Source organism: Columba livia, chromosome 10 (genome assembly GCF_036013475.1).
Source record: "Columba livia isolate bColLiv1 breed racing homer chromosome 10, bColLiv1.pat.W.v2, whole genome shotgun sequence".
In the NCBI taxonomy this organism is placed as follows: domain Eukaryota; kingdom Metazoa; phylum Chordata; class Aves; order Columbiformes; family Columbidae; genus Columba; species Columba livia.
This window is the reverse complement of record NC_088611.1, coordinates 4,528,327-4,552,277: the sequence shown is the minus strand read 5'-3', so window position 1 is coordinate 4,552,277 and position 23,951 is coordinate 4,528,327. Positions and strand designations below refer to the sequence as shown.

Sequence of the window (23,951 nt, the reverse complement as noted above, 5' to 3'; positions counted from 1 at the left end):
GATGCTTCACTTCAGAATTGGTATTATAATTAATAATTTCAATACCTGGATCTTTTCAATAGCAAAATTTTGTCAAATTTAGGTTAGTGTCTATCACGTTTTCTTGCTCTGAAAACTGAATCTGTGAATTTTACAGAAGCCATTTTTAAAGGACATGAGGTTGCTTACTCAAATTACTTCCAAAAAGATAGCTGATAAAATTCGCTGTCAACTTTTACAGCTAGTAAAAGGTAATTCATCAGGTTGTTAGCTTCTTTGTTATTACATAATTGGACTGTATAAATGTATGTTTTAATTCATATTATTTTTGCCAGTGCAAACCAAGCTAAGGTATGTTCTATGGGGAGATGAGTTACAACAAACTCAAATACTTTTATGGAAGCACAAACACAAAATACTATCTATTGTATCTTAAAATTCAACAAGCTGATGCTGAAGCTTCGTATGTGTCTTCTTGTATTCCATAGCAAACAATCCGGTTGTTTACTAGAACTGTTCAGAGCTGAAGAGGTTAATGAATACAAGCAGAGTGGGTAGTATTAGTTGGGCTGTATTTGCAGCTTTGTGCATCAACCTCCTACATATTCAGAGCTTTAGAACCTTTAGTTATTGCCAGAAGTGTGTTTCTAGTAAATTTGTGGGTGCCAGAGGTAATCTATAAGAAAAATTACACCATTTGATTTCGTGCAGTTGCTGACAGAAGAATTGGAAAAATACACTTGTCAGTTCTTCAAAAATTTCATTCATGGCTTTTTCAGAAGTAGCTGTATTCTTTGATCTGCACTCTTACTCTATAATCATCAGAACGTAGCAAATCATTTAAATAAATGGATTTTAATAGTAGAACTGTCAAGAATAGAGAGTTGTCATGCAAAAATGACCAAGCTCTCAGAAGGAAATAAATCCAGAAGGTGTTTAGCAACAGAACACAACTGCATTTTATTCATTTGTACTTGAGGCCTTTTACAAGTTCAGGCCTTCTCTGCCTAACTAGTTCCAGGAAAAGCTTTTCTCTGAGTAAACTTTACGCTAGGCACAACCAGAATCTTGTTTGCATCCAGCCTTTGTATACCCTTCAATTCCCACCTCTATGTATGACTCTAATAAAAGAGAAAATTGACTTCCCCTTCAACAAATTACTGGTCTGCCCGTAGTTCATAACACTAATGGTGTTACAGTAAAGTAGTAGATTGAATCCATGAATGGGCTGAATTAACTGATGTGTGAACTGCAGCAGCAGGTGGCCCTTCAGTATTTTGTTTCTTACAGTATTACACAATCAGTGTTTATTTTCCTCTGTAGGATGTTTGCTCAGAGCGTGGCCCAGCTGAAGCACAGGACTGGCAGGTCCGTAGCTGGGTTACTGGTTGATCTGGTCCAGTCTGGCACGTGGCACCAACTAAAGGCCCTTGTGCACGGGAATGCCTCAACACCCAGGTCCTCCCGCTGGCAGTGGGAAGAACTCCTTGCCTCACTTCGTGTGTAGGAGACTTGGAAGATGTGTCAAGGAGCTATTTTTTATTTATTGAGAAGCTAAAATTAAGATCTGTTTTAAGTCAAAGCATCACATTGAGGCAGATATAAAGAAACCTAAGAGACAGGCTTGCTTTTTTCAAAGAATCTATTTGATTATTGATAATGTATGCAGAAGGGCAGTATCCTAATCTAATTAGTATAGAGAACTTGCCCTGATGGAGTTGACTTGTATGTAATTTATCTAATCAGGCCCACAGTCATCTTTAAATTTGTGTTATTTTTTGGATCGTTATTTCTTTTTCCCCCCATGAGGGGGGAAATTTACCATTTGTGGGCTCATTTCCAATAGGACCCCATTAAAACTGAATTTCCGAAGTACTGGTACTTTTCATTAGATTTCCTAAAAGATGTATTGAATAAAACTAGATTCCATTTTATTCTTGGCTCCTCCCATCAGCAAGACTTCCTAGGGAATTAGACTGTAGCTCAGAGCTTGTATTTAAGCCTTACTTCTCACTCTAAATGTTTGGCTACTTGCTAGTCCCGTCATGCTGACGATACCATTTACTTCTGCTTCCTAAATGTCTCGGATTAGCTTGCTCGCCAAAGGCACTTGGTGATTCTGTATCATGTTGACGTAAACTTTACAACCTTCTGGTGGAGATTTAAACACAAAATGCTTCAAGTATTGGGCAGTCTGACAGACAAAACCTGCCAAGTTATAGTGAAATGTGCTCCAGATACGTGCAGCTTTGTACCCATTGAAGAGTTGCTTTTTGGCAATTAAATCTCTCCAAGATCTGTCCCTGGGACGTTACACCGAGAATAGAGAGAGTGAGGTCATGTGAAACTGGAAATGTAGGTAACAAGTCCTGCCTTGTGTGTATTTCTTACTTAGCCTTACAAAGCAATGGAAAGGCACAAAATAATATTGGGAAGCAGGGCTGTTATTTTAAAGAGGTATATTCAAAGACAATATTTCTTGGTGTTACTAATAATGTGTGTGATACATTTGTTTGTTGGAGAGAATTAAGTGTAGAGCAGAGAGGTTTGCTGTGTATTTTCAATGTTGGCACTCTGTGATGGCCAGGGTGTGCAATTAAGGTTTTGGATCTTTTTAATGGTGGTTTTTAATGTGCCTCTGTGATGAGGAAAACAATTGTAATTAAGAACATAAGCAATGACTTTGTGGTTTAGCCTTGTGGCTCATCTAGCCCATCATGCTGGCTCCCACAGTGGTTGAGTCCATTTAGAGAAAGCTCGAGCATCTGGCCGCTTCTTGCAGTAGATTCCTGTCATCGTCAGCCATCTGCAGCTATTTAATTAAAGATATTCAAGGGCACATGTCTGCCTGTTTCCTTTAACATCTTTTCATGTGCCTACTGTTAAGAGCTTAATTCCTTTTGGAAGTTGGTGGTACACTCCAGCTGGCCTTCTCTGATGGCATTAAGTTCCAAGAGTTAACTGCTTGTTTGTTTTCTGTTTTAAACCAATCTCCTACTATTTTCACTGCATAGTCCTTTACTTGAGGGGTTGTTTGGAGATTTGGTGAATAACAGTTTTACACTCCTTACCTATCTCTCTTAATTTTTTAAATCTCAATCATATCCCCTTTCAGCTTTCTTCACTCCGAAGAGTTGTAGCCCTGGCTTTTCCTCATATGGTAGCAAGGCTGTCCTTGAGTCAGTTCTTCTGTAAGCCTTTCCACAGCACCACTATATTCCCCTTCTGATATGAGGACAAAACCTGCACATATTACTTATAAAACATTGGCACATCCAAGTTTCTCTGGTGGCAAAATAACATCCTCGGTCTGGGGCCTCTCCTGAAGTTCCTGCAGATTTTATAAGCTTTTTGGCTGCCCTTGCACCCTGATCTTCAGAGTTCTTGTGCTGCAGAGCATAGACAGATGGTTCTCTGAGGAAGGTGGTTTTCTATTCAGTAAGTCTCTGGAATGAACAAGAGACAAAACAAAGGAGTTTCATTTGTACAACCTGAACCATAAAATTGTTATAGTTTTCTAGCTAAATGCATACTGAAAAGACTCTTTCGGCAAAATTTGTCTTCCTCAATTTTGCCAGACTGTTTTCTAATGCCGTTGCACACAAATGTAATAGTTTTATCTCTTCAGGCAGTTGTAACAATAAAGAAAAAAGGTTGTTGAATAGGGATCTGATTTGAGTTGAGAGCTGACTGGTGTCTATTAATAACAGTGAGATTTCAGCCTAAAGGCTGAAGAAGAGGATAAGATCTTCTCCTGAAGGATAGTTTCAGTATTGGTTGGGTTTATTTGCTCTTGCAGTGTTGACAAATTACTTAGTTCATGGAGACAATCATGTAAAAAATTTGCAGCATGAGACCCATCATTTCACTGTATTCTGGCCCCTGGATTTGTACCCTTTCCATTATTGTCAGAGATGTCTGTTCTTTAGCTTTGTTTTTTAAAATCTTGATGTATTTGCATAGGAGCTCAATGTACGTCAAGTGACATTATCTACTAATAAAGATAAATACGGAGTCCGGCTGAGAGCAGAACCGGATCACATGGTGCTTGGGAAGCGCTTGAAAGGTGCATTTAAGCTTGTCATGGCCGCAATCAAAGAGCTGAAGAGCGAGCAGCTGGAGGAATTCCAGGAGACAGGTATGTAGCAGTACAAACCACTGAGCTATGGCAATGTTGGCCAGAAAAAGAAGATCCAAAATCCTTTGGCTCATCACAAAAGAATCAAGCAATTGCTCTTGTTTAGTGTGTCTTGATCAAGCACTTGCAGGAAGAGATGCAAAAGTATTATTCTGTGACTCTAGGGAGCTTATGGCCCACTTCTCTGTTATCAACCCAATTAAATTTTATGTTAATAAGAGTAGAAGAAAAGTTATTTTTCTTATATTGCTGACAGTAGTTAGGAAGTGGCCATGTATACTTATCTCATCTTGTTCTCCTGTCTAAGTGTTATTGTAAGGCCAAAATGAAGTAGAGGTCAAGTTGTTCTGTAGAGCTGAATCAAATTTGAACTGAGTATATGTGGAGTGCTTTATATTCTAAAAGCAGAGCTTCAATTCTAGATTTACAAGTAGCTGTGAATTTTCCAGCTATACCTGTTTAGTTAACTGCTTGAGTATACATTTTAATTCAGTTGGGGATACAGGTTATTTTTAAGTTTTATTCTATTTTATTTGGATGGCACACTAACAGTTGCTAAACAATCTGCATTTGAGTGAGTTCTACTGCCTGTAGAAGTGCTTGTGTGAAAAATCTGAATGTGGGATAGTTCAGTGTTTCTTACTAGTGCTTAATTGCTGTTCAAATGTATTGCAAATACACTGCATTTCATGTGGTTGAAGACTGATACTTGTCTTAAGCTTTTTGAATTTAAAAAACCCCACCCTGGTTGTAAGAGATGCTCTTCATCTGCCCATTCTGCAGGCACCATTGTTGTAGAAGGACATGAGCTCCACACGGAAGATCTGCGTCTCATGTACACCTTTGATCAGGTTGCCAGAGGATCTGCACAGTATGAAGCACATTCCGATGCTCAGGTATTTTATTGGTTATCTCTTTTTATTTCTTCTTAAGGAAAGAGTTTCTCTAGAAGTAATGTGAAAATGGCGAGTTGAAAGCTGGGCTGGTTTTGTCTGCCTAGTTAGACTCCTGGAATTTGTTGAACTATCTTCTGAATTTTGGAGAAGTTCAAGTGTTCTCTTCAGTATGGCATTTTGTGAGGAGCTCTACGAAAATGTACCTGAGCTTCTGAGTGAGTTAATACCGGCTTGTTTCAAAGTTTGTTACCTTTTCAACTGTTTTCTTTGCATCATCTCAGGTTTTAGTTCTGCTGGATGTTACCCCAGACCAGTCCATGGTGGATGAAGGAGTTGCCCGGGAAGTGATTAATCGCATCCAGAAGCTTCGCAAAAAGGTTAGGAAGCAACGCTTTGGAGCAAGACATTTTAATTTAAGCAATCTTTGGGCAATCTGCAGCAGAAATAGATGCTTTTAATTAAACATGAAGCACTGTATCATTTTCTCCTAATGTATAGGTTTCTGATCAGACATTATTTTCATTTTGAATTTCCATGTTAGTAAGTAGTTAGAGTTGAACAACGAGGTCGCTATGCATCATCCATAGTGCAGTAACTAATTTATTTATTTTACTGAGCCCCTCTTGTTCTCTGACTTGGAGCCGTGTGGCAGCGGTTCAGTCCTGGGTAAGCGGCTCTCAGGCCTGCCTGCCTCCTGCAAGCGTTGCGTTCTGTTCCGTCTCATTCCACTGTGATACATCAGCTGGGCTGGGGAGAGCTGAGACATTTGAGCATGGGACCGCTATAAAAACCGAACTCGTGGCTTAGCAAATTGCAAGAGGCATTTCTGGCACCGATTTGTATATCTACATTAAAAATTTTGCTCTAAAGTGTTCTCATACATACAAATGGTGCCGTCTGACCTTTATGTTAAAGCACTCTGAACCTCTTCCTTCTGTCTACAATACCGGTCCAGAAAGTGCTGTACTCACACTCTCCATTTTGTGCCAAGAAGGTGTGCTCACCACAGAGGCGAGGGCCAGTCTGAAAAGCTTTCAATCTGGAGAGGACATTAAGTGATAGCTAACTCTGTACAAAGAATTCTAAAGGTTTCAGAACTGTCAAGTTTAAAAAAACCTCATAAAACCAAACACTCCCCCATCCCCTCATGCACATACACATTGCAGATGTGGAACATGTTGTTCTGCAATATATGTAGGGTTTTCCTACTTGACTAAGTTGGTGGCAATGTGCTAGAATTTGCATCTTTTTCGGGCTTATGCCTGAAGAAATCTGGCAAGAGCTCGACATGTGTAGAGAAAATTTTCATGGGATGTGTTTTTGGGAGAATGTATCTGTACAGTTAAGAATCTGCATGGATCTCCAGTATAAGACTGAAAAACTACAAACCTGTACCAAAATAGTTATATATGTTGAAAAAAAAAGCATATATATGTATATTTGTGAAGCCTATGTAGGTTTATTTCTGTGTAAAATAAAAGCAGGAAGGAATGTGGCCATGAAAAGAAAACTCTCTCATAAGTTACCAGATGATTTAAATTTACTTCTGTAATAACATAAAGCCATAATTTGTTCTTACTTAAATGAATATCAAAATACTTAATCCTGCCTAATAACTAACATGATGCTAGTGTGCACTTATTCTGTCATTCTTTCATTCCCACTCCAGTTATAAAAATGTACACATAATAAAAAAACACAATAACCGTTCCTAGCATTAGGGCAGTCATTACTTTTAGCAGATTTTAGAAAGAAAGCTTTCTTAGTGCTGCTACTTTTTCTCTTGAAACCATTTTCTTACTGAAGCAGAATTTAGCTCTAATTCAGCTTTAAAGAGCACCATTCAGGTGAACTGCTCTTTTTCTGAGGCACATGTTAGTATGCGAGATGTGATGGAACTAGTGTGAAGACTTAAAAGCCAGGTCACCACCTTCCAAAAAGATACCAAATGTCTGGGAGACTGTTGGGTGTTAACAAAATGTCACTGGTTGAACATTTGTTCAATGAAGAGCCAAGGGTTAAGTTCCAGGCTGACAGGGTGTGTAAATGCTAGTAAAATTCTCATCCAGAAAAGCTTTTTAATGAATTTGGTGGGGCTTCAGCTCACTGAGGGGGTGAGCTGGTAAATGAATTGGAAAGCGAGACATTTTGAGTAAAGTATGTGATTTGGTACAAAAATCATGTTTCAAGCGTCTTTCCTGCCCTTCAGACAAAATAATTGTTTTCTTCTAAATCTTTTGTGGAAACTTTTAACAAATGCCTGGTAAATATCTTTTTAACATACTTTTTCTTCAACTTAAGAGATATTTATGTTTTAGCTTGGATACGTGGAAGTCATCTTGCTGTCATTAACAGTATATTTGGTGTATCCTACAGCGAAATCTGGTTCCTACAGATGAGATTACAGTGTACTACAGAGCACAGCCAGAAGGTGACTACCTGGACACTGTTATTAAGGAACATACAGATTTCATTTTTGCAACAATAAAGGCTGCCCTGAAGCCTTACCCAGTGCCTCCCTCCAAAGATGTTCTCATCCAGGAGACGACCCAGGTAAGAAGCAGAAAGCATTGACTGCATAGTTGGTTTCACTACCTGCTTTTAGCTTAACAAAGTGCCTCAGTTACAGAAAAATTGTATGGTAGTATTTTTATGTGGGATATTGTTTCATATGTTTTGTGGATATGGTTTCGTGTTTATGCATTTCATATTGGTCTTTTTGCTTTAAAAAAAGAAAATGGGTGTTCTGTATGTGTATTATACTATTACTTGAAAATGAAGCCGCTTGGGCGCCAAAATAAATATCCTAGGTAGTTGTTTGTGTAAGCTTAACGCACATTATTTGTAGTTGGGTTAGTACATTGTTCAGACAGCAAAAATATTGTTGCTCTGATTTCTCTCAAGTTAATATGCTTTTGTATTAGAAATGTTCTCCTTTGAGGCTAAATGTTGCCTTTTGGCTTAAGACCAGCTTCACATATTAATGTCTGAGGATGCTTTTTCTGCCCCGTCTCTACTAACAATGCAGTTTCTTACATGGGCTTATTCTTTCAGCAGCAGATTTGAACTATTTCCTTTGTTTTATTTGTGCTGTTTCTTCTGACATGTTTTGAGAATACTTTTGCCGCAGTTTTGTTCTAACTTCTTATATTCAAAAGGCATTCCTAGAAGAATTGTGGATGAAACATTCTTCCATCTGAATGTCATGCTAGACTAGGAAGACAAGAACAAATGATACATCTGACTTAAAATTGGATTTACAGGATGTCTTGGGGGTCTGACATTAGCTGAAAGGAAAGTGCATATTTCATCCGTCTTGCTAACAGTATGTGTAAAGGAAATGTCTTCTACTTATTAATTATACTTCTGAAGTTGTACAGATTTCAAACAAAGCTCTGTTTGGCCTTTTTCAAAGCTATTAGTTCAATCTTGAGACAAACAGAGAGAAAAACAGTGTGTAAAAGTAGAGAATATTGTCGTTGAGAAATTGGTCAAAATATTTGGTTATTTCTTCGAAGTACTTATTTGACTGGGATACTGCTGATGGACAGTTTGATGTTAAGTCAACATCAAATCTTAATTGCAATATAAAAGCAGCTAGGGAAAAAAAAACAAGTATAATGCTGGGAAACAGTTGTCTGATTGCCTCCGAAATTACCCAGTGCTTGAGCTTTACGTTTCATTGCTCTGTCGTTCTGTGAAAGCTTTCCTGCCTGTGCCAGGGTGCTTCCCCCTCACTATTATTTTTCTGGTTTTTAAATCTTAATTTAGCAGATTCTAGTGAAGAAAAACATGGTAGAAAGCTGAAAGATGAGTCTATTGGATTAGTCTTATATAATGCTGTCTATGTAAAGATGAAATCTTGCCCTGACAGGTGCTGGTTATTATGAATGTAATTGATAGCTGTTGTCAGCAAAAACCACACATCTGTTCTGTTTTGGAAATGGTGAGCTGGTATGTCAACCAGGAAGAGGAGGTTTGTGGGTCAGGCTATGCATTTGCACAAATACCAGATTTTAGACTGGGAAAACCTAAAAAATTATAGCTGAAATAACACTCTATATGGCAGAGAGTTCTGTGTGGCTACTGCACTTGATTAAGTTTATAGACATGTCATGGTCATGGAGCTGCGAGTGCCCACCTGTCAGCTTAGAATCTTGGATGTGGAGGTTTTTACAAACAAAACCATCCGCAGTGGTTTATTGCAAGGTCTGTGTACCGAATCTATAGAGTTCAGGTACGGTAAATGGAAGCAAAGAAAAGCTTTTTAAGTAAATGCAGAGTTGTTTGTTGTTGTTTTATTTTCAGGCATCTCAGTCACTACAAAGTCCCTGCCTGCAGAGTTAACCTGTGGCCTTGGCTGCTTGGGTTGCCCTCTGCACATTTGGATGGTTCCTGTATCACAGACTTGCTGTGCCTCAGCAATTGTTAGTCAGATAATTAGAGTTCAAAGTAGAGGTTGCAGAGAGAGAGGTGACAGATTTCAGTGCAACCATAACATCTTCCTTGGCAGTGGCGCTTTCTGGGCTGCGCAGGTGGATTGCTTAGTGCAGATGTTTGACTCTCTGCTCTGTTTTTCTATTGTAACGAGCTTGTCACATTTAGAGCCATGGACAAAAATACCTGAAGTGAAAAAGCTCTTCTTTAGGGCTTTGCTTTGGCCCTTTGGAGAGTTGAGGACAGTTGCAGCTGTGTGCCGTGAGTTTGTGCTTTGGTACATGAGACATGGCCATGGTTGGTTGTGTCTCCAGCAGTCAGAGCTGCCTTGTGCTTTGTACTAACAGTGTCAGCCATAAAGACCAGGAAGATATGAGTTCCAGTGGAATTCTGCGTCAGCTGCCTTCTGCTGGTGGGGGCTGATAGCAGCACTGACATGGAACATGCCTTAGTGACCACTGCGCACTTTCAGACATAAAAGCAGATGCAAGTAAAAATAACAGTGTGTAATTCCACAGGTGAGTTTATAAATTACAGCAGCTGCGACCGGATCTTTGCACCAAATTTCTGAAAGCTATTAAAGGAGTAATAGAAATCTCCACAATGCTGAATATATGTGAAGATTGGGAGAAAATGAAACGCAGTCTGTCTTTTCTACAAGTAATTTGATTGCATTCAGGATCAGTGTTTCTGTAAAATTACGCTGGATCAGTTTTTGATACAAGGCCTTAATTATGAACTCTTCTCCCAAAGACTTGCTCTCAGAGACAGCAAAAAAAAATAATCAGAAAATACTGGAAAGGAAAAGCACCTACTTGAAAAATGAATTTTTAATTGCTGGTAAAATTGGGTAAACACAAAATTAGATTTCCTGCTCCATAAGCGTCTTTCTCTGCTTTGCAGTAGGAGCTCAGCAAAGACCAGCACTTGAATGTTTGTCTGACTGTGAATCTTACCAAAGACTGTCTCTAAATTTGCAAAAAATTGGCTTAAATGGCCACGTAGTACCAGTTGTTCATATAAGTGATTTCCTTGTGATATCTGTTTGATTATGAATTTTAATTAAGAGATCCTTCAAAGTATGATCCTCATGAAACACACTAAAGGTGCAGGAGTAATACCAGCTTGTACTTTGCTCAGGAAGAGACCCATGCTTGGAAAAGCTACCAAGTAAGTCTGTTTCTGTAGCATTGCTACAAGCTTCCCAAGTGTCTTCATCCTGTTTCTCATACTTGTTCCATTTCTTGATGGGGTGCTTTTAATTAAGTTTTAATTGATTCACTAATTGCTAATGGGGAAATATGCAAAGGTTGACTTGGTATCTCGATGGCCCCTTGGAGCCGGTGAAGGCTTCTCCAGACAGCGACTGTGAGCGGGGCCTGGATACTCAGAATTACCTCCGGAAGAGTGTTCCTCTCTTAACTATTAATATATTCACTTCTAGATTATGTTTTCGGAGACACTCATCACTGCTCATCACTTGTGAAAATCAGGCTGTTTATTCCTCTCAGTTTTTTTATGTCTTAAATACTGTGATATCATTAATATATATTAAAGAGAAATTAATACTTGAAGCACTCTGAAGGAAGATGTGGCAGAAGTGGCTGTTTTATTGCAAATCATATTTAGTACAAGACAAGACCTTAATGTTGTTTGTTTAAGGAAACCATTTTGTTGTGTTGGATTACTTGAATGTTGTTGTAAACATAATATTCCTCCTTCTTCAGCTGAAGGGATCAGAGCTAGAAATTACACTCGTCCGAGGTGGTTTGTGTGAGCGTGTTGGTCCAGCCTGTGCCTACGTCAACCTCAAAGTTTGTGTTAATGGGACAGAGCAAGGTAGGAATGTACTGGGTTTGATTTGTCAGTGGGGGTGTCAAAAGATTATTTGGAAAACCGCGTGCTGAATGTTGGAGCCATGGATTTGTTTGAAAGATGGTGCAAACTCCCTTCCAATAGTAGCTTTAAATACTTCTTTAAAATATGTTTATTAAAAGCAAAAGCATGTGCTGTCCATGAAGTCTTCTGCTGTGGACCTGAAGTAAATGCTCAGGTGTGCATATGAGTTCTTTATATTCTGCAGAAGGGTTTGCGTGTGAATATATGGAGACGTACACAGTCTATATTTGTGTGTCTATGTTCCCCCACACTCAGTGTGGACCTCGAGAATTTTTAATTCTCGATGCAGTCCTGTAAATGTAGGTGATCCAGTATCTCCTCTGGAGAAATGCTTTTGGAAAACTTGGATATTAAGTATAGAGCCAAAAAGGATACTTAAAACTAGAGAATATGACTGTGTCTTGTATAATCAAAAGATGGGTATAGTGCTAAAAGTGTTACAATGTTGAGTGAATATATTAAAAGGGGAGAAAACTAAATGTACTGTCTGGAATTTTCTTCCTACATGTGTTTACAGTTTGTGTGTCCAATAAGTGTGCCTTGTTCAACATGGTTACAAAGCTGCTTACTGAATAGTCATGAACGTAACTATAGGGGCTGGTAAACATCTCGGGGCACACAGTCTGACAGTTTTTAATCAATATGTTACTGGATTATAATTAAGTAACAAAAATTCAACTATTTTGTTAATAAAAACAAATATAACTTCCATACTCTAAATCTGAAGTGTACTTGAGTCTGTTTCCCTATTTTCTTCCCTCTTTCTTACTACAAAAATTTATGGAGGATGCAGTCTTGCTAGTTTTAAGTTAGATTGGAAACTCACTGGAAGTCACTAGAAAAACTCATTGAGGCTTGGATATTGCTTCCAAACTGTATTTTAATTTCTTAATTTTGGTTTTAGATGGTGTATTGCTGCTGGAAAATCCAAAAGGAGATAATACTTTGAACTTGACTGGACTTGTAGATGCTGTCTCCTGCATTTTTGGTCTTAAAAATTCAAAGCTGACAGTTTTTAATGGAAAAACAGGTAAATGGAGTATGACAAGGAAAATTGAAAGTTTTTTGAATAGCAGCTAGGAGTTATTTACTGTGCAATTTTTCTATGTACATACAAAATTGTCAAGAAAATGCATAAGGAAATATTCTATTTTACAGTACTTAGCTTATGAGACTGTGTTATAGTCGCATGAAAATGTTTCTAAAAGCTGCTGCTAAATGATGCTCATCTCTTCTGTTCTCTTATTTCCATTGCAGTTCTCATCAGGACAGAGTCTGATTTATTTCAGAAAGCGCTTTCATCAGAGGCAGGCAATGCTATATATTGATGGCGAGCTGCCACCAGCTTTTGCATGCCTTTTTTTCCCTAATGCCGCAGTAGGCAGGGTGAGAACTTAATTTGAATGCAAACTGCAATCTGTAGAGGAAAAAGTGTTGCTTTTTCACTCTAGAGAAACTTGAGGATCCCTGCATTTCTTCTTCTTAGAAAAATCTATGGAATATTTTTGCAGCTTGAACTTGGCCTCTGTTAAGGCTTGAGAATGTAAATTATCTTCTGTGGGTTATATATAGAGTTACAGGCTATATCATAGTTGTGTTCACGACAAAGATAATATAACTGAAACAGGGAAGAGAGGTGTTATGGAAGATGTTGCAGTCAGTGACTGTACCGGCAAGCTGACATTCTCTTCCGTGATGAAGATGCTGCTTTATTATTACATTCCATATACTGTTTCAGTACATCAGAAAAAGTTACAACTTAAAAATCAGCACACTGAGAACAAGATTACACTAAAAACCAAACGCTTTACTGAAGAAATACGGAAGGTAGAGTCCTTAGCAGTGGCCATGCTCTAATGTGACTTTAGCGGTGTTTCAGCAGTAATAAAAACTCCTTGTACATTCTTAGTGTTATTTACAGGCACATCTTGACCTTCAAACTTTGTCTGTTTTCACACCATTAATATTAAGTCTAAAATGAGCGACACAGAAATTCTAAAATACTGCAAAAGTGATTACTGGATGGCTATAGAAACTTTTGCTTCTGGGTTTTCATAGAAGTATTACTGAAGGAACATCTAAGGGGGAGGCACTTGAGTGGCTGTTGCGAAAGGCTGGTTTGGGTGCCCACAGGACTGATGAGGGTTTACAGTTTGCCTGCCTGTCAGAAGGGGAACAGCCTTGTGTCTGTCACATCACTGTTATTATCTCAATCTTTAGTTTTCTTGTCTTTTCCTGGAAGTATTTCCAGAAGAATTTGGGGAGGTGGAGGGGCGGGTTTCATACCAGATGTGTAATCCATTTATCTTACTGTGGTAAAACCTCTTTCCAAGTTGTGCTCAGCTGAACTAAATAGCTTTATCATACAAAATGATTATTCTCTGCTTTCACTTGTAGGTGATTTATAGGAAATTCTGGATCTCTCAGTATCTTCAAGTTTCAGTTATATTTTAAAGGAGGAAATAGTTTTCATTGAAATAATTTTCCCAATAGTAGCGATATACTTCATAGCAACGTGGTCCGTGCCCACAGAGGTCGGTGGACACTGGTACAGTTCATTACCATCGCAGATACCAAAAGATGACCTGCAAAAGGCCAAGAAGAGTTGGGCAACTCTCATCTTATTCAGATCATTAGCAGCTTGACTACTTACCTGGTTTGCTTTCTGCCGCTAACAGACCAAAACGATGCAGCATAAATCTATTAATGCTGAATTCCTAAAGGGGTAAAGAAAATCTAAACCTTTTCTTGAAGATTCTCTTCTGCTGTAGCAACAAAGGCTTTATTTCCTTCCCTTCCATGTTGCTTTTGCCATGTAGGTATCGTTTTGGGATTTTCCATCTTAGCATGGTGATGTTAATCTTTCACTCTCTGTAAGTGGTCTGGGCAGAGCAGTTTTTTTCCCTGCCCACTTATTAACAACATGAAAATTCCCTTGGAAAGATTAGATTATCAAATTCACTTTTGTTGCAATTTGGCAGAGATCTCAAATAAGTACCGATCAGCAGAATATATGGCTCCCTGAGGAGTAAGGGTAGAAGGTATGTACAAAGAAAATAGCACTTAAAGATGATGGAGAATAGAACCCAAGTTCCTGATGTTTGGCTGGCATACAATCCCTTTGCTTTATCTGCCCAACCTTTGCACGGGTAATGTTAGGTGAGGCCTAATGGTGATTCCAGGGTCCCCTTAGGTGAGACCTAATGATGATTCCAGGGTCCCTGGGTAAGGCAGGGGATTGGTATCAGCTGCTGCATCTGAGAGGAGCTGTGAAGAAAGCTCGTGCACTCTGGACGAGTTCTTGATGAATGGTTCCCGTGTGTGTTAATAAAATTGTGACCCCGTAAAACCATATTTCTGGCTCTTTATTTTCTTTCCTGTGGTTCTTACGACTGTCCACTTTACTTGCAGTAACTTATTATTTTGTTTTCTAATTGTAATGAAGATTCACATAGGGTTGTGTAATGGCATGAAATCAGGCAGTTCTTGTATTAGTGGAGGCTGAAATATGTCCTGCCCTGTGATTTTCTTTTTGCTCTAGATTGCTAAAGCTGGAAATTTTCTAAACTTCTTATTGGGAATGCTTTTTCAGTTGCACCTGGCTTTAATGGAAGTAGCCCATATTGAAAAAGTCCTATTTAAAAAAAAAATCAGTTATGGGAATAAATGGAGCTGTAAATCATGCTGGGCTTAAAAAAGGAGCGGGGGGAGGAAGATGGGGCAAAAGTCCCTGTATAAACTTCATAGAGATGAAATCACGTACCAAGATTTTTCAGAGGGCTGATTTTTTTAAAAAACTCTATTCGTAGCACTGTTTTCTGAACAAGACTACAAAAATATTTTTTAATCTTTAATTTTTAACAGGCCATGAGGCTGTAAGGTACCTTAGAAGAATATTACCACTTAAATCTCAGCTTCAGGGAGAACAGACTTTAGAAGTGATTTTAATATTGATGAGCACTTGTACTATCTGCTTGTTTTCAAGTGTATTGTTATAGATGAAAAATGATCCACTTTTTTACTTGCTCTGACTAGAGAGTTGTGTGAGCTGACTCCATCGGCAGCACTGTACATGAGCTCTTCCTTGTGACGCTGTCAGTGATCCTGTCACGTAAAATGCTCAATTAGCTAAACACACAGATGGCCATGGCTGCAGCTCGTGCCCTGTCACCCTGCACAGACCCCGGTGCTCCCTGCGCCGCGCTCTGTCTCAGCTCACCGTGACCTAATAACCGTACGTACACGGCGAGCAGCGCTGCTCTAGGGTTCTGCGGGGAAAACCCTGCTGCTGACTCCCTTTCCATATGATGAAATCTTGTTAATTCCTCTCCAAATCCTGTTAATTCCTCTCCACTTCTTAACTGAGTTATTTTCTTCCTTTCCTGTAAGTAAAACCAAAAGCAAAGCCCCCTCCTGTGCCTGAGCACATACCTGCGCCTCAAATGTACCAAAACAGTGTTTGGGCAGCTGGCGGATCACCACCAGCACTGGAAACTGCACTCTTGAGAACTGAATTTTAGGAGCAACATTAAGTTTTGCCTTTTTTTTTTTTTTTTTTTTAAACTTTATAAATAAATAAATATATACACACATATATATAACATGTTGCTTTTTAAAATACAGCTGCTGTCTGAGGTCTCCATCATTCCTTAGGGCAGTCTCACCAGCCTTCCATGGTGCATCGCACTTCGATGGTCTCTGGCAGCTGACAGAATTTGGGGAGTTTGTAGCCTGTGATTACTTTTTACCTTTTCTTTGTCATTGTAGTTGTGGTTGGTTTGTTTGTTAGATGTTGTTTGGTTTGGTAGGGGGGGTTTGGTTTTCATTTTGAGTTTATAAACATGACTGGGCCCCTTCTGCCCCCCTGAAATTCATGCAGATGAACTGATGGAAAACAATCTTTGTCAAGTGCAGGCTCCATGACGAGAGTAGGGCTGATAGGGAAAGAGAACTGTTGGAAGGAGGTGACAGATGTGTCTGTTCCGTATGTATGGGCAATGCACAATTCTCACAAGAATTTAGATCTACTAATTCTTACTGGTTTTGTTGTTCGGAGTTCTTCTGTAGCTGCTAAAGCTTTGTAGCAGAGAGTGATGTTATTTCTCTGTATCTTTAATGTTGTGGCTATCAGCAGCTTTTTTTTGCGTGTGTGATAGGACAGGCAGCTGCTCACGTAGGTAGCGCAGAATGCAGCCTTCCGTACCTCATTTGTATTACAGAAACCTCATTAGCGTCTTGTCTGAGGGCTTCCAGGGTGGTGGTATTACTTCTAAAATCCTTGGAGACATAGGTTCTGCTTTGGGTCTGATCTTCCACCATTTTCTAAATACGCATGGCTGGAGTCATCTGCTGAATCATCAGCTACTGCCGACATTAAACACAAATTTTAATGCAGGGGCATTATTCATGAGCTAACCAGCCACTGATTTTACATTTATTGTCATCTGGAGTTTAATGAGAGAAATGTCCTGATGTGACACATCAGTGACACCTGTCCAGTGCAGCTTCAGCTTGTGAAGTCAGGGTAGAGACAATGATTGTAGGTTTTAATTTAATGAGATACATTGTTTGGCTTAAGTGAATGATTTCTTGCTTGTTTTAAGTTATCTAACTATCTTTATTGCATTAGTAATCATGTTGTATATTTATGTGCATAAGAGACATTACATAGGAGCTAATTTCCACAGCAGATTTAAGTACTGTGTTATTAAAAAACCAAAATATTTCTGCAGAAATTCCATTTTTCAAAATGGAGAAATGCTCTTTCTTGAGCGAGGAATTGCAAAGAGGGAAACACTTCCACCGTGGAATCAGTGGTTAGAAAAGACTCATTGTCAGCTAATGGAGTGAGAGCTGGACCTCGGCTTCTCTGTAATGGCCTGACTCATCTCATTTCGTTTTCAGAACTGATAAACAAAACTGACTTGCTTAGTCTCAGCGGAAAGACTCTGCATGTGACAACAGGGTCAGCACCTGCTCTGCTCAGCTCCCCTGATGCTCTGCTCTGCCAGTATATCAACTTGCAGCTGATGAATGCAAAACCACAAGGTATGGTGGATACTGAGCCCTCCTCGCATACAGGCTGAGCTTTTTTGTGATGCAGGTTGTGGGCACCATTGCTTACTGATGAAGAGAAGTACGTATATTTTCATTGATGGTGATTTTTATTGTTCTCTTAGTACGTGCTTTCTAATAAACACAATATTTATATTTAGCTTTTCTTTCTCTTTTCATAAAAGAAAAACGAGAGCCACTTAGAGATAAGGGACAGCTTTTAAACATGAGCCCTTCAGCATTGTTCTCCTCTTTATGACCATCAGCTCACCTGTGCAGTTTATTTAGAAAGGCTGAGTCTAAAACTGATCAAAAATGAGGAGGGCAGTGAAGGAGCTGCCAGGTGTCCACTGAGGCGTTGCCAACAGCCTGTGGAACACTTCTCAGTGCTATTTAGAAGCCCAATGAATTGTATTATTAACCTGATCTGGAGTATAAATATGTGCATGTAATTCTGTTCCACAGCTGCTAATCTTGTAACTTCTCTGAATCCTCACATGGAAAACGTTGTGTCCTTAGTCACTGCCTCTTAATCTCTGCCGGGGTACGAGTCTGTTCTAGGCTGTCCATGCGGAATTGTATTGACACTACTGGGAACCTACTTGGGCTCAAAATTTGTTTTTAACTGGTGATTTGCCCATCAGTAGGTACTTTGAACTTCTGTAGTTGTTAGTGGTTTGTGTTTCCAGTTGAAATATTTCATGTTTCCCGGTCTCCAGGTTTTCCAGTTCACCGGTGTAAAAAATTCTGCAAAGTTTTATTTGTCAAGCTGTTAATAATTACTTATACTTCCAATTCTATAATTCATCAATGTATTTAGTGAATATCTATAAGTAGGTTGGTATAGGGAGTTACTCAGCACTATGAAGAAATGGAGATGAAATGGAAGAAATCCTAAATTTCATTTTACCAAGATAAATTAATATCATTCCTCACTAATAGTGATCCAACTGTTTATCCTGTTCAGAATGTCAGAAGGGAACGGTGGGGACTCTTCTAATGGAAAACCCTGTTGGCCAGAATGGATTAACGTACCAGGGTCTTCTACATGAAACGGCAAAAGTTTTTGGGCTCAGAAGCAGGAGGCTAAAACTGTTCCTGGATGAAGCACAAACTGAGGGTAAGCACAAACTTTTGGTTTGCTTGTCCAAAGATACTTGGAGGATTTTGCTGAGGAGCAGCTAATGAAACCTGAGATCTAGTTTAATTACTAAACGCATACTGTTTACATGCTGGTTTCTAATTTCGCCCAGTAATTCAATAGTTATTTAATGAAGTCCTTTAAGCACACATGGGCATTTAGAAATTCAAAGCTCTAATGCATTCTCTTCATGAAATGGCCAAGACAAGTTCTGTAAAGGTTTTTTTCCTTTTGAAATAGAAGGTCAGTGAGCAGCGGAGATTTGTGCTGCGTGCTGCTGGGACTAAGCAGAGACAGCGAATCTCCTCCTAGGAGTGAGGGAGTCTCAAGTGTGAATATTTTAAGAACCTGTTCCAATTGTTCCTGTAACGTTCGTATTGTTGCAGATACTATTTTTTTCTTACTTTTGGAGAACGGGAGTGGGTGGAAGAGAGTATCAGATCTATTTTAGAGTAGTTTGAGTAGGTCAGACTTCATAGGGTTCAGCAGCTGCAATTCATTCAGAATACCTGGGAAGTAGGAAGCTTTATCACACAGTCATGTATCTGAAATGTTAAAGAATCTTCCAAAACTGCTGACAGGTGGTGAGGCTTAGAAACAAAAATTTCTGATTCATGAGAAAGATAGAACTAAAGATGTACTCACTTGTAGTGCCAAAAAGTTGGACCTGAGAAAGATTTGGGACTTTATTTGACAGGAAAAATGGATTAGAAACTACATGGTAGAAACCCCAGATATTTCTGTGTGTTCAGGAAAATTCAACTGTTAAATGAAACGCTGTCAGGGATTCTGTCTCCGGTTTATCACAGTGGCGTGATTTACAAGCGGTTTGGGAGGGATACCTGGCACTTAACTTATTCCATGTTAGGTTACCTGTCCAGAACTTAGAGGTCTTGTTTAAACTAGTGATCTAACTGTGGGGTGTGCTGGGTTTCCTCTGGGGTGCCTGGCAGCTGGTTTGGGATGAGGAGGGTGGCTGTAGTGCAGCTTCCCAAAGCTGGGGCCGCTCGCCTGTCCCCGGCTTGAAGGGATTCCCGTAGGATACATTAGAATCAGAAGAAGGGCAGGTGGGTTCTCTTGTGCATTTTTTGTAGGTGTGTGTGGGGTTTTTGTTGTTGTATTTTGTTTTGTGTGTGCGGGTTTTTAAATTATCACTTTTATTTCATATGACCTGAACTCTGTGTATTCAAAAGCCGTTTTTTGTAAGTAAAATAGATCTCAAATATTGATGAGGCTTGCTAGTGATAGTTCAAGCTAATGCTAAAAATAATGTGCTGAATGGTGGTAAGAAACACGGAGAACTGGAGTACTTAGAAACAGTATTGAGAAACAGCACAAGGTGCGAGAACCAAGTACATCAACCACACTCACTTGCATAAACAAAAAACGTACTTGTGTGTGAAACCTTGCTGACTAGCAATTCAGCCATTCAGGAACAACTGATTTTGTATCTCTTTCTCTTTTCTGTCCCTGTGACAGGGCAAAAGGGTTCACAGCAGCATATGACTTAGTTGAGATACTAAAATAACTACTGCAGAAAACTTCTGAGCTTTGAAAGAGGAAAATTTATAGCCTTTAAGTCTCAATTTATGTAAGAGTTTTTTAAATGCCTTTACCTAAAAGGGAAATCGCTATAATATATTTGTAGTATGAATTCTCCAGAACTATTTAAACTTTAAATAAATTGTATAAAGTGACAACTCATGATGATGTGAAAGGTCAGATCTGATAATTCTTCAAAGGCTAAAACAACTGATTTGGGTTTTTTTAGGCTCAGAATGTAGAGAATTTGGTCCTGAAGGTTTATTTGTGTAGCTAATGAATGCTTATGCCATATAGCTATGCATCTGCTGTCTCAGATTTAATTCTCACCATGCAGCTCTTTTAATAACATTTTAATGGTATAAACACTGAAATGGTCGTATTTTATCTTCAGATCTCTTTAAGTGCTGCATATGAAACAAAAATTTTAATGCTTCTGCAAAACATTCATTCAATTAATGTTTGTCCATTGTTGCAACTTTGTAATCTCCTACTCATCTTTTTGTCAATATATTTCAAGGTCTCACCTTCAAAACAAAAAGTTCAGTCTCTTTTCTTGAGTAGCTTATTCTAATGATTTAATCTAAAAATATAAAATAAATTATTTGCTGTTAACAATTTGGAATGTTTGAAAACAGGCCATGAGTTGGGAGGTTGACGCCTGTTTTTATCAAAGGAAAAGAAAAAAAAACCACTTGGAGGAAAATGAGGTACCAGTTTTGAGATAATAATTTTGATAAATGCCGTCGGGTACAGGCAGTTGGGCGTCTGCGTCTATTGCACAACAGCTGGCAGCTTTTCAGGAGTGGATGTGTGTTTCACCCCCCTTTTGGAATACTGGAAAAAACATGATAGAAATAAGTGTCCAAGTGGTGAGCGTTGCTTATTCATGAGAATGGAACACGGGTTACAGGTGGCTGATTCAGATGCGTTCGGGGTGGAGGCAAAACTTGTCCATGTGTCAGAGCCGTCCTGCGGAGGAATCAGGGGAGGCGTGAGGATGTCCTTCTCTTGATAAAGTTTCCATTTCTAATAGTAATTATTGTCTGAAATACTGTTGAAAACAGTGGCTTTATGTAGTTCCTCATTATTCATGGTTTTTAAAATAAATAGTTGAAAGAGGACTTTGAGACCAAGTTTGTAGTTTGTTTGGCTGCTTCTGCAGACCAAAATAACTTTCGTACATACGGATGTAATGTTTTCATGGGGAGGGAAGGAAGGTTAATGAGGAAATAAAGCACTAATTGTTGAATTGAATTATACTCTCTAGTTCTGTAAATGGGTATTCAGCTGCTTGAAGCAGAGCATTACACTGGAAGAGAACTCCTGAAAAACAGTACCATCAAGATCCATAAGGGCTTCTTAATCAATTAATAGATGCCTTTTAAACTTTGATGCAGACTATATCTGCTCAGTCTAAAAATGAAACATTTTTTTGAATAAAGATGGGGGCCTTAATGTCAGAAGGAGCGTGCGTGCTGGTACATGGAGACAAACCTTCTCGTTGCCGTTTCTAGAACCAGGGTTCACTTGGACACCGTGTTACTGAAAACTAAACTGCTTTTATATGGTGTCCATGGAGGCACTTCCCAGACTGGCCTCCCCCACCACACACACCCGCGTTTGCGCACACACCCACCCACCCCCCCCAGCCCCCCGGTCGCTGCCGGCTGGGCAGAGTCAGAGCAGCAGGACATCAGCCGTGAGTCCGTGACACAGAGCAGCGCACAACCAAAGTGTTTCTACTGAAAAAACACCCAGCCATTCGGAATGTTATTAATCTGTGGGCTGTGCTAACACTAGTGCCAAATTTAAAATTTATCTTTTATTTGCTTGTGTTGTCTTTGGGGATTCTAGCGTGCAGAGGAACACCGTAACCCCCCGATACGCTTTTGCTTTGGTTTCAGTGGGTGTATTTGTGGTTACCGCGGGGAAGTTTCTTAGTAAGGAGACCTCTGGGATATTTGTCATTCAGTTTACTTTAATTCCAAAGCTGTACCTCCCAGTATTCACAACAATCTGCTCTGTCCTTGGGGGGAGTTTGCTACAGCTGATGGGTGCTGGGAAGCATTGAGCCAGCCAACATCTAACTTCTTGGGAAAAATGCTCTGTGTGGTGGCAAGAAGACAGAAAGAGATTTCCAGTTCCTACCAGCTTCACAAGTGACTTTTCCTGTAGCCACAAAGTACAGTTAATCTGTGTTTCATAAAAAATCATAAACCCTGAATCAACCTGTTGGAAATATGCCATATCCTTAAAAGAGGTTTGTTGAGCAAACTTTTATCCTGTTACTGTTCCAAACGATATGCATATAGCTCTGGAAAGACTTAAGGAATTGATCTGGTATGCTATGAAATTCTTTAGGCGTACCCGGCAAGATTGCTACATTAGTTTTTCAGCAGAGACCGCTACAATCCTTGTTTTAAGTATGAAGCTCCAGTTAACGTGTGTACGTCCTTATCCTCGTGCTCCTTTGCACGCACCTTCTCTCTTCTGTCAGGGACAGCGCGCTGGAGGAGGAGGATCCATGCGGCCACCCACACAGCGTGTTTACACGGGACTCTGGTCGTCAGTGCATTGTGCTGTATTGTTAATATTGACCTCATATCATTGCGTTATAAAATTCTGAACTAGATATATTTTCTGTGGGAATGGGCAAGCTGGGAGCTGTGGGCTGACAAAGGCTTTCAAAAAATTCTTCTTTGTAACCTAGAACAGTATCTTCATCTCTTGCAGTGGCAAACCTGATGTGTGGTGACACTCCCTTTAGTGCACCCTGCTTTAACAGGAGGGGATTTTGAGCTGAGCAGTTTCTGTCCAAGTCTCACCTTGAACCAGTAGAACTGTCTGAGTAAAATATTCTTGGATGTTGTTTTACCTGTCACCAACAGTACTGACTGTTTCCTTCTGTTTCTCTTGTTCTCTTGGTTCAGAGATCACAAAGGACATCTCCATGAAGAACTTGAACATGAAGACTGTGTATGTTCGTGTCATACCCACCACAGCTGAATGTTGAGAATTCCATTTTTATGAATAAGACCACGTAGACTTTTTTCCACAAAAAAGGAAGTAAAATTAAATCAGTAAGCTTTTAGATTAACATCCAAGTTGTGTATGGTACTTTTAACATCCCAAATTGCACACAGGATGTTTTCTACCAGTGCATGTCTAATATGCTGCTCTTTGGTTTCAAATACAATGTATTTTCATGATGTTATCTTATGATACTGTAAAATTGGTCCAGAAAAACATCAGAACTCCTTAACTTTAGATATCTATGCAGTAATTTGCCTGAAAAAAATGGGACTAGTACCTCAGTGATGCTGTTCTCTGCCTGCCCTTTATGCAGGAGGCATCCTTGATTTTTCATGGGTTACCTACAAGGCTCTATGATATATATATATTATATATATACACCATGTTACAATAGCTTTGAAATTTATTTAAGAGTTACCTGGATTTGTTCATTCAAACTAGCTGGATTTTCATGAAGTGTTTGGCTGTTGGTTTAAAATACTCCCTAATTTCAAGGCTTGGAACAATAAATTTGCTTCATCTCCAAACTCTTGTTTCCTTGAGTTCAGAGTACTTTGCTTCCTTACATTTTCTGAAGACGACAACACTTATAGCGCTGTATAGATCAGGAAAACCTAGAGAAACTTGTAATCTGAAAATGTCCATACTGAGTGCTAACGACTGTTTGGATTGTGATACCATCAGGCTTTGTGGATTTTGTTTCGTTAGAGATTTGGAGGAGGGTTTTGGACTTAAAACCACTTTTAGATTGAAATTAGTGTTGGGTTTTTACTTTTTATAATAGTCAGTACGACTTGCCAAGCATTTGACTTGTTGACTCATACAGCCA

The 23,951-nt window shown here is 39.2% G+C and overlaps 1 protein-coding gene across 6 annotated transcripts in view; it reads left to right on the top strand.

Moving 5' to 3' along the window:
* The window catches only part of IARS1 (isoleucyl-tRNA synthetase 1), a 107,458-nt gene extending 83,809 nt beyond the window's left edge, over positions 1-23,649 (top strand). For all 6 annotated transcript variants that reach the window (XM_065074495.1, XM_065074499.1, XM_065074496.1 and 3 more), the window contains 9 exons: positions 3,943-4,117; positions 4,901-5,013; positions 5,295-5,390; positions 7,390-7,566; positions 11,178-11,289; positions 12,254-12,379; positions 17,254-17,397; positions 18,371-18,523; positions 23,020-23,649. In XM_065074495.1, the coding sequence (XP_064930567.1) occupies positions 3,943-4,117; positions 4,901-5,013; positions 5,295-5,390; positions 7,390-7,566; positions 11,178-11,289; positions 12,254-12,379; positions 17,254-17,397; positions 18,371-18,523; positions 23,020-23,102 (1,179 nt within the window). In that variant the 3' untranslated portion in view covers positions 23,103-23,649. The remainder of the gene's footprint in view (positions 1-3,942; positions 4,118-4,900; positions 5,014-5,294; positions 5,391-7,389; positions 7,567-11,177; positions 11,290-12,253; positions 12,380-17,253; positions 17,398-18,370; positions 18,524-23,019) is intronic.
* The last annotated feature ends 302 nt before the right edge of the window (positions 23,650-23,951 follow it).